The sequence below is a fragment of the Triticum dicoccoides genome, chromosome 2B (assembly GCF_002162155.2).
Source record: "Triticum dicoccoides isolate Atlit2015 ecotype Zavitan chromosome 2B, WEW_v2.0, whole genome shotgun sequence".
Classification (NCBI taxonomy): Eukaryota; Viridiplantae; Streptophyta; class Magnoliopsida; order Poales; family Poaceae; genus Triticum; species Triticum dicoccoides.
In genome coordinates this window covers 435,471,656-435,482,185 of record NC_041383.1, presented here as the reverse complement: position 1 = coordinate 435,482,185, position 10,530 = coordinate 435,471,656, and the positions used below count along the sequence as shown (strand labels likewise).

At 43.5% G+C, this 10,530-nt stretch overlaps 1 protein-coding gene across 1 annotated transcript; it reads right to left on the bottom strand.

Annotated features, from left to right (window-relative positions):
• Positions 1 to 4,644: 4,644 nt before the first annotated feature.
• Positions 4,645 to 10,188, bottom strand: LOC119364088 (vacuolar protein-sorting-associated protein 11 homolog). Its single transcript, XM_037629494.1, has 5 exons — positions 9,834 to 10,188; positions 9,130 to 9,303; positions 8,692 to 9,015; positions 6,252 to 8,030; positions 4,645 to 5,352 (listed from the first exon to the last, which is right to left on the bottom strand). Exons 1-5 carry the CDS (start codon positions 10,071 to 10,073, stop codon positions 4,996 to 4,998), a joined length of 2,874 nt encoding a protein of 957 aa, XP_037485391.1. The 5' UTR covers positions 10,074 to 10,188; the 3' UTR covers positions 4,645 to 4,995.
• Positions 10,189 to 10,530: the final 342 nt, after the last annotated feature.

The following is a 10,530-nucleotide window of genomic DNA, read 5'->3' as shown; positions in this document are numbered from 1 at the left end:
ATTAACGATCGTTCATCTACGCGCCGGCCTGCGGCACTTCAGGTGGCTTGCTTGTGGTGTGGGATGATAATGTGATGTGTGGCTCTGAGATTACCAAGCATAGGTTCAACATCTCTGCACGTTTCCAATCCATGAGTAACAATGACAGCTTTGTTTTATCCACTGTAAATGCCCCCTGTGAGGATGATGGACGCACAGAGTTTTTGTTGTGATGGATCAAGCTGTGGAGCAAGTGACTAGACCTTGGCTCATCCTACGGGATTTCAACATGCACATGTTTGCACATGAGAAATCGCAGGGGAGAAAGAATTGGGCAGTGATGGACATGTTCAACTCATGGATCAAAGAGAATGCATCAGATGATATTGATGTTGCTAACAGAAGTTTCACTTGGTCGAACAAGAGGGTAGAGTCAACTCTGGTCAAGCTCAATAGAGTGTTGGTTAACACTGAATGGAGCTTAGGATTCCTCAACACTACGGCTATTGCCCTTCCTGCAACAACGTCTGGACATGTGCTGATTAGTGTCGAGTTTTCCAAAGACACGGCTAAGAGCTACTTCTTCAGGTTCGGGAACCATTGGCGGCAGATACCGGAAGCCCGGGATTTGGTTGCCAACGGCTGGGGGGAAGGCACCAGATTCTTCTTTTCTGCATCAACCTTGCTCGGTTTCAAGTTGAGAAGAACAAGGCATGCGATTAGGAGATGGGACCATGCCAGATCGCCTATACAGACTACCCTTGAAAACTGCAAGCATGTGGTGCAATATTTGGATGTTGTAGAGGAGAGGAGGCACCTCTCTAAGCTCAAATTCTCTCTAAGGAAGCATGCAAACATGAATGCACAGCAAATGATTCTATGGCAGACCAGCGTTTGGCGGCGTCGGGCAAAGATACGAGGTTTCACCTTGGGTGACGAAAATACGAAGTTTTTCCACAAAATCGCCAATTGCCAGCACAGAAAAAACAAGATCATGCTACTTGTTAAGGATGGCATAGAATTTTTCCGTGATCAGAACAAGCTCGCGGTTGCTACTGAGTTTTTCACGGTTATCTTTGGGGAGCATTCCCCTTCCCTGCCCACCTTGGACCCCTTTCAATTGTATGACCAAGCTGATTTAAGCTCACTGGAAGAGCCATTCACACGGGGCGAAATTGCGGCTGTAATTCAAAAAACACCCAACAATCGGAGCCCTGGGCCTGATGGATACACAAATCAGTTTTACAAGAGTTTTTGGGGACTACCAAAGGAGGATTTGTTATGGTTCTTTCAGGAGTTTTATGACCATGGCAACAACCTACAGGCTATCAACTCCGCCAATGTTGTGCTCATCGCAAAAAGAAAGAACCCAACAGATATCAAGGATTTTAGACCCATCTCCTTAGTACATAGTGTATGTTGGCAACCAAGGTCCTTGTAGTTCAGTTGCAACGACTAATTCCAAACCTCATTCGTCTGCTTCAGTCTGGTTTTCTCCCTGGTCGCTGCATAGTTGAAAACTTTGCACTCGCGGCAGAGCTAGTGCAACAGGTCAAGAAGAGGAAGACACTTATGATCGTTCTGAAGCTAGACTTTCAGAAGGTGTTTGATAGCATCAGTTGGGATGCTCTACGCCACATTCTCACAACCAGAGGCTTCGGTAGCAGATAGGTAAGATGGATTAGTGATATAGTATCATCTAGCTCTGCTAGGATTCTAATCAATGGCACCCTTGGGAAGGATTTTATCCAAAAGTGGGTTGAGACAAGGCGATGCTCTACCACCTTATCTTTTCATTCTAGCAGCAGACATTTTGCAGCAACTATGCAACAGAGAGTACATGATAGGAAACCTCAAACACCTACTTCGGGTCAACGGTCTGTTTTCTGTCTTACAATATGCGGATGACATGTTGCTACTAATACAAGGATATGTTCAGCGGGTGGGGATTATTAAGAGGATTCTGGATGCTTTCTCTGGTTTCATTGGGCTCAAAATTAACATCATAAGAGCACTTTTGTTCCTATTTGCTTGGACCAGCCAATTTGGCAGGCAATTGCTGATCTCCTACAATGACGGACTGAATCCTTTCCTTGTACATATCTGGGTCTACCTCTCTCCCCTGACAAGATCACTTATGGTCTATTGATGCCCGTGATCCACAAGGTTGACAAGAGGTTGTTTGGCTGGCTTGCCACTTTCTTGTCCTGGGAGGACGACTTACTTTGATCAATGATGTCCTGGCAGCAATTCCTAGCTACTTTATGGGATGCTTTCTGTGGCCCAAACAGTCGTTAGACAAGCTTGGACAGATTCTGAGGGGCTTCTTACGGCAAGGAAAGAACCATGCCAACGAGGGACAATGCCTTGTTGTAAGGGAGGTGGTCACGCTCCTGAGGATGAATGGAGGGCTGGGAGTAAGAGATCTTAGGGTTCACAACATGGCTATGGTCTGCAAATTCATGCTAAGGTTTGCAACGTAGTGAGGTTTTGTGCTACAATTGGTTTGCACTCAGCTACTGCCGAGAGGTCTCCTAGATTTTACACAGTGGGGATACTGCTATTTGGCGATGCCTCAAGTCATCCTTACAGTTGGTTCTGGAGGCCACTAAATGCAAGCTAGGAGACGACCATGGAATCTCCTTCTGGTTTGACCTCTAGTTGGACTGTGGTCGGCTCATGCTATCTTTCCCGGCGCTCTTCACCTTCTTCACATCCAAGTTCTGCAATGTCGCCTCCCAATACGGTGATGGTCAGTGGATAGTTCAGTTGCACCCAAATTTGTCTCGCATGGCATCACAGGAGCTGGAAGGCCTTAATGGAATTTTAGGCAACATACACTTAGATGTGGGTACGCCGGGTACCAAACTGCATATCACAGATGACAAGAACCTGTCTACTGCATACTTCTACAAACTACTCACCTTCAGGGAAGGAACTGCATGTTGGCGCCATATATCTGGGATAAGATTATACTGAACAAGCACCGCATCTTTCTGTGGACCGCGTTCAGGGACAGACACAATACAAGAGATAAAATGCTTAGAAAGCGTTGGACAAAAGTTGTGACACACAATGAATGTGATCTTTGCCTAGCTACAGAAACTATGAACCACATCTTACTCCGATGGAAGCTCACAGAAGCTGTGTCGACAAGGTTGGGCTAAAGGAGCTAGCAATCTTCAACAAAAGCCCGAGATTTCTTTAGTTCAACGCAACCAAGAGATTTAGATGGCAACCTGTGGAATGTGTTCTTCGTGGCCTGTGTTGTCGGCCTTTGGAATGCCAGGAACGTGCAAGTTCTCAATGGGGACTACTGGCAAGAGAGACACGTTTACGGTGAGATAGCCGAGTTGATCAAGCTTTGGAGTATGCGTGCTCCAGGAGAACCTGTCAGAGAAACATTAGTAACCTCGGCCAATGCAATGACTTCCACCTATAGCTAACCTAGAGCTTTTTCTTTCATCCCTCAGATGTACCACTTATGTAGGTCCGGTGACGGCCTGCTGCACATGTTGTGCAGCGCTAACATCATCTTCATGTAAATGACTTTGGTCATCTGGGCGCTTTGTCCGTTTAAGTCCCGAGCGGGGTTGAGCTGCAGAAGAAACGAGCGACAACGCTCAAATCTATACTTGATCGGCTTCGCAAAGTATTTATCCAGTTTTATATTGAGAAACTTGCACGCGTTTACTACAGCTTGCTTGGAAAAATCTGCAGAGAGGTATTCAGAAAGGTCGTTTTAGAGCACTGTAATCGAGAGGCCAATAAAGTAGCTCATGTGCTAGCACAAAATGGTCGTGTTGATCCACCAAATCTGTGGTTGCACTCACCTCCTGGCTATATTCTTGAACAATTAGTGGACAATGTAAGCGTTGTTTAAATTTTAATAAAGCTAGCCATGATAACCTTCCCTTGAGAAAAGGTATTAGCAAAAGACGGCATCCTCATGTTCGGAAGCAAAAATTACACTAATTTAACATTGGTTAGTGCCTGACAGCTCCGTGGCTTTTTCGCCACAAACGTGCCAAGTTTGAGAAATGCGGTGTCAGATTTTGCAAATTTTGAGGCTATTTTTTTTTTTTTTTGCAATTTTATGTATGAATAGTGCTCATGAATGCCAAATTTCTGGACCGCCGATGCTATTACCTCTTTTTTAACTGCCCAAGTTACAGTCTAGTGTAAAGCTTGAATGTTTAGGCTGAAGATGTTGTGTATGCATATGATTGTCCACTCTACCTACTAGTATAGACACGTGATCCTAGATCTCCCTACCATTCTCTCTTTCTGTAGATGCAGTGTATCCATTCCGATGCAACATCTCCATGTTCTCCCTGGGGCCAGCAGTAGTTCAAGCTTGCAGGTGGTTCAGATGAATCATGCAAGAAACCAACTATTCCCTCTGTATCAAAATGTAAGAAGACGCTAGCCTACAAAGACGTCTTATATTTTGGTGCGGACGTGGTACATTTCTACGAGACGCCACCTGCAAATGAATGAATGCCCAAATTTGAAATGGCAATCGGCTCAAATGAAGACAAATCCAGAAAGGTAAAAAAAATGAAAGCAATATGTAACCTAAAACGGCCAAACACGCAAGAAGAAAGCTGTAATTCTATCTTATTTAATAAAGTACCACAAGATGGTGTGCATTCAAACAGAAAATAAAATCCGGCTTTAACACTTAAAACTGCAATTCATAAGAAACTATATGCAGTCCAACATAAGGGCACATACCGAATAACCAAACTCAAATGCAGGAAGAAGCTCACTCCGAGCAACCTATTTCCAGCACCCGGCAAAAAAGGGCGGCTGGAACAAAGTATTTACAACGCCATTGTACACCAAAAAAATCAGAGCATGGATCAAATAGGCCAGTGAGCACAACTGAGTACATGGGGAAGGCTCGGTATCGCCTGCGCATGCTAGTGACTGATGGAAACCGTAAGCACACTTGAATCACAATAAACATGATGTATAAGCTGTACAACGCAAAACAGTGGCAGTAACTCTTCACTATGGGGCATTTTCAGGTGGAATCGTAGTTTTGCTCACTACGCCCTTGCTGAAGTAGTCTGCTACCACAGAAAAGCCATCCTTCGAACCCCTTAACTGCCTGAAGAAGAGATCATGATCCCTGGCATTTAGTTCTAGCTTCTGCTTTGCCTCCATAACAGATCTGTATTCAGGTGCACATTCCGGGCACTCCTTCTCATTGTCCCCAAGGCAGCGAAGATGGAACGAGTGCATGCACATGAAATGGACAGCAGGAAGATCTAGGGTGAAGGTGCATGCTGTGCACTTGCTTAGTTGAAAAACCTTTGCGTTTGTCTTGAGGTCTTCTATCTCCCTTTTCATCAATTCTGTCTCTTCCTGTATGAACCAAAAAATCTCGTTTCATTATTCGTTCCTCGTTTGGATCACTGAAGTGTAAATGTACTCCAGCTAAAGTTTCGAATATTTGCTCAGATCTTGCTACATCAGAGAAATCTTTTATAACAATCCTTCCCTTTAGCAAGAATCTGAAAATTGCTGTCATCACTAAATATCACTGGGTCACCAATTTTATTGGAATGATCAAACTTAATGTCTCAAAAGCATGTGATTCTGTTAGGCATGTCTGTAGTATGAAAGACTGAACTTTTGATAACTGCCAGCTTCAAGCACTTTATTGCTAGCGTGGAAGCAAAGTTTCTTACATGTTACCCTCCCAAGTCCGAACGAAAAACATGACTATAATTATTAACCACTCCAATTATGTAGTGTGCATGATAATTATGTTTATGCCAACAAACATATTAATTCTAAAGTGAGTTCAAGCTTCACTTGTGGCATGGTATGCAGAAGTCAATTGTCAAACATCAGCATACTAGGACAAAATGGCGTGCTACACATCCTCCTCTTCGCAAAGAAAACTTGATACCAATTTAGATGTAAAAAAAACTTGCTTTCTACTGAACCATGGGTTTTAGGTACATAGGTTCATCGAACGAAAGCCAGCTTTTAAGAGCTGCTGCTGCGCACTATACAACCTCAGCTAACAAATTTCAGTCAAAGCTTCAGAGTTGTTGTTGGCACAAACAGCTGAACAAAAAATTCCCCTAATATCTAGCTTGAGCCTATAACAGCACATTTAGTTATCCTTTACATGGTAATATACCGACACCAAACTATGCTACACTAAGTGATTGCCTAAAGATTGTAAAAGATGTTGAGGATAGCAATAGAGAAAAGAAATGCTGCAGAAGTATCACATTCAAACTACTACTAACCTGGTACTTGTCAACAGATTTTCTGTCATCTTCGATTAGCTTTGATTCTTGCTCAAGTTTGCGAGCAATGTAATCCTTAACAACTGACAGAGTCAAGCATGGGTTTTTTGATAGTGTCTGTAGGACAACAATTGGAGGCAAAACATCCGCCTTCTCAACGTAGGTCAAGACCTCTTTAACTTCCTTAGAGCAATCTTCCCCAAGCTCACCAAAATAATTCAACAGGTCACCCCAGAGAGATGGATCCCCTCCTTGAGTTGAGTCCCCTAGCTTCTTACAGCATGCAATTAAACCTTCATGGTCATGAGCTTGCTTGTAGCAACTGATAACCTCTTTGTAGAGTTTTAATTTCTCATACAGAAATAACAAGCCATCTTTAAATGCATTTGCATTACAAATGATAAGAGCAAGATCAACAGAATACAAAGGTTCTTCCATCTCAGGTGTCCAGGCAGACTTCAGCAAAGCAAGTCCTTTCCTTTGTCTGTCAACAATATCCTTTGCTGTTTTATTTTCTTCTTTTCCAAGTTTCGCTTTCTCCCTTGTGCCTGATTTATAGCCGTTTGTAATTTCCTTCCCTTTTCTTTCTTTACTATTGTGATGATCAAAGCCATTTTCTTGTGACATAGATGGGAAGCTTAAATCTTTTGATATATACAGCTCCAGAAGGGTGTTATGGATTTCTGTCTGAGCAGGTGAGTCCTTGACTGCTTTGATATAGTTTTCTAGAAATTCCATGAGATATTGTGGGCTGTGCACAAATATATTTACAAAGTCCATTGGTGAAGGTATCATAAGCAAGCGCATGCTATTTGAACCTCTCCTTGTCGTAGGATCTCCCCCATCAGTACAAAGCCTCAACAGTATTTTAACAGTTTCAGCAGGTCTATGGTCCACAAGAATTTTTCCATATTCTTTTACAGTAAGACCAGCTTGATTTGCCTCAAGGCCAGATATATACTGCAGCGCCTCATCATATCTAGCAAGATCCTCAAGTAAAATCTTCAAATACAGCTCATGTCTCCCAGCCTTTTTGGCTACAAACATAGCATGTTCATGATATCCAGCTGCACGACATACTCTTATGGCAGTTTCCACATCAAACTTAATTTCACCTACCCCATCTTCATCTTTGATGAAATGGTTCAGCTTCTCAACATCTTTCAATTTGGTATAGCAGTTCAACAGAAGGGTTGTGTGGTCTTTGGATGCTAATCCTCTATCATGTAACTTTTCTAGATAATTTGTCAGGTTGTGGATGCGCTTTGCATCGAGAAACTTCTGTATAACATATGATGGTTCAAGATGACCAATCGTGTGGATATATTGAGACATGGCCTCATCATATTCTTGTTTTCCATACAGATGGTCACCATACTTACGTAGAACCTCGGCAGTTGAAGCAGGATCAGCCTGCTGACTTTGTACAAGATTGATTGCGACTGTATAAAGATTTTTCTTAAATAACATGTCGAGCTTACTTTCCATGTCTTTCTCCCCAATGCAGAGTATCCTTTTATCACTCATTATGAGAATAATATAGCCCCACTCAGTGACCAAATGTGAAACATCCCCCACAGGCATGCTATGCGCAATTAACCGATTCTTAAGATCGTAAACATTAAGAGTATTCTTTCGGCTTCTCTGATCTTCAATTATGCAAAGTAAATAACCCCGAAACCAACCCACAAACTTCTTCTCACCATCGAAAGCCCAACAAGGGCCTCTACCATCAACTTCGTAGAAATACACAGCTTCTGGTCTACCAACAATCAGATCCTGCACAGATACAAATAAAAACAAATAAGGTTTGCAGTAGAGCAAGATAAAATTGGACTGTTAAAAAAACGTTAGGCGTTAATTGTGCATTTTGCCACTGCCTTGTGCTTTTCTGACCAAAGCATGCACTTATGCGCAGATTAAGCGCTGGGCATTTTGCTATGGCCTAGAGCATAGGCGCACTTAAGCGCCCGCCTAGGCTTGCCTTTTTCAACTAAAAATCCTAACAGCAAAACACACGTAGGAATGTAATAAATTGAGTAATTGACTGAGTAGCTCCAGGTCAAAAATACTAGCTAACTCTTTCCAAATTTTGCAGCACAAATTGTTTATGTGGACTTAGTTAGTTTCAGTGACCACGTGGAGATCTGGTACAGCTTTTTTTAGTAGCGGCTGTGCAGAACAACTATACTGACCAAGGGCCTATGAGACTAACAGGTGGCATAACCAAACTTGCCATGTTATTCCTTGTACCCTGCTGTCTAGTTGCGAACTACTGAGTTGGGGCAACTAACAAATAGGTCCCAACACATAATTACCAGCACATTTGAAGAAATAAATGCACAAACAGATGGACAAGCACAATGATCTTTAGTTCGTATAGTTCTGATTTGAAGAATAACAAATGAACAAGCACAAAAACAGAACATATCACACTAACCATGCGGTCACTCATTGCTACGGCATTGGTCTCACAACCAATTTGGTCAAGTGTTTGCCTCCTTGGTGGTTGATGATGCAAGCTGAACAAGGTTATGGAACTAGGAGTAATGGCAAAGAGCTGATGTGCCTGCCCTTCAACTCGGAACCCAAGACCAGTAATAGGTGAACTTGTGCCGTCTGAAACAGGTTCAACTTGCAATGTGAAGCGTGTGATACGCTCACGTGCAATATCACCTTTGATGCAATAAATGCAACCATTATCCAATCCGATAGCAATCAACAGGATGGGAGGAGCTTCTTCTAAAACCAAAAATGATGTAATCTGCAAAATTAAAAAGAGTATTACAAGTAGAATAGGATGTTATTGTGTGCAACGTATATTCAAATTTTCTTAGCAGAAGAACACAGAAGGTAACCTGCAAAGGGGAGGATTTACCTTGGCCTCAGGAAATTGATTCGTGAAGACCCGCAAAATTTGAACACAGAAAGGGGTTGTCGTACTTGAACCCTCTTCTTGTACTTTATCAAGGTCGAAAACTTTTAGACAGACTGCCGATGACTGTGAAGATGCTTGATCATCATCTCCAACCGTGACAAGAACATTTCTTTGCTAATCATGCAAAGGCATTAAGTTGTAAATATCACTTTTAGCTGTTATTATCATGAATGATAAAAACAACACGAACGAAAAAACATAAGAGGAAATGCATTACGAACAGCGAGAGAAACCGAGGTAGAGTAGCTAAGAAATTAGTGACAAAAAATTAAGCACCATAAGAAATAGTAGCAAATTATACATATATAATCAATGTTATTGGATAATGGTAACCCAATTTCGTTGAACTTCATCCCTTCCAAAAATAAACAAAAAGATGTGGTCCGAACTCTGAAGGCTTAAGCAAGTTTTGTTGCCGAATCATATAAGTTTCTGGAATTGTGCAGGGCTGTTCGACAGAGCAATGCTTATTTCAAACAATACGTTTCTGGATTGACGAACTAGTTCACTAGGCATAATTAGAAGTTCATTTCAAACAATAAAATCGATTCTGTCTCCTGATTGTACAGGACCAATATTGCAAATTCAAATACATATGGCGAGCAAGTCCACAGTTCCAGATGCGTTTCCATGGGTGTACATACCTTGAGCTGCTGGAGGAAGAGGACGGATGAGGCGTAGGCCTGGAACCCGTAGGAGAGGCGGAACCCGCGGTCGAGGAGCCCCACGGTGCCGTCGTCGCAGCCGATCGCGACGCGGCCACGGCCGCCCGAGGAGCAGGTCACTCGGCCCGCGATCTCGGCTGGCACGGCCGGGGCGCCGCCTCCCCCACCGCGCCCTGCCCCCTTCTCCTCGAAGAACTCGAACTTGCGCCACTGGTACATGCTGGGCGCAAGGTGAGGCAGATCGGGAGCGCACTGCCGGTCAGCTCGGGTGGGAAGGGATCGACCTCCGCGCCGGCCGGTGGAAAGGAGGGGGAGGAGAAGCGGCCTTCGGTCGCTCGGGTACGAGCACGACTGGACAGATCGGGTCGGCTTCCGTTGCGGCCTTGGGTCGGGCACGAGCACGAGCACGACTGGACAGATCGGGTGCGGCCTCGCTGGGAGGTGCGCGGCGCGACCACAGCAAGGTTAGGATCGGACTCGAACGCAACACGGGAGCGGTGGGTCTATAGGACAGCAGTCGATGTCCTCAGCCGTCCAATCTAACTTAAACAGTCCGGATTCACTGTTTTATCTGAAGAAAATCCTGCCACATACTCTACTTTAGCTTCGCCGTCTTGTGCTCTATTTTTTGGAGAAGATCAGATTTATTATAAATATTCATCGGAGGTACAAAACA

Coding starts and splice junctions, on each gene's coding strand:
- LOC119364088 (XM_037629494.1), bottom strand. CDS start 10,073: ATGTACCAGTGGCGCAAGTTCGAGTTCTTCGAGGAGAAGGGGGCAGGG. Junction 9,016..9,129: donor ATCAATTTCCTGAGGCCAAG/GTAAATCCTCCC, acceptor TTAATTTTGCAG/ATTACATCATTTTTGGTTTT. Junction 8,031..8,691: donor TAGCAATGAGTGACCGCATG/GTTAGTGTGATA, acceptor GTATCTGTGCAG/GATCTGATTGTTGGTAGACC.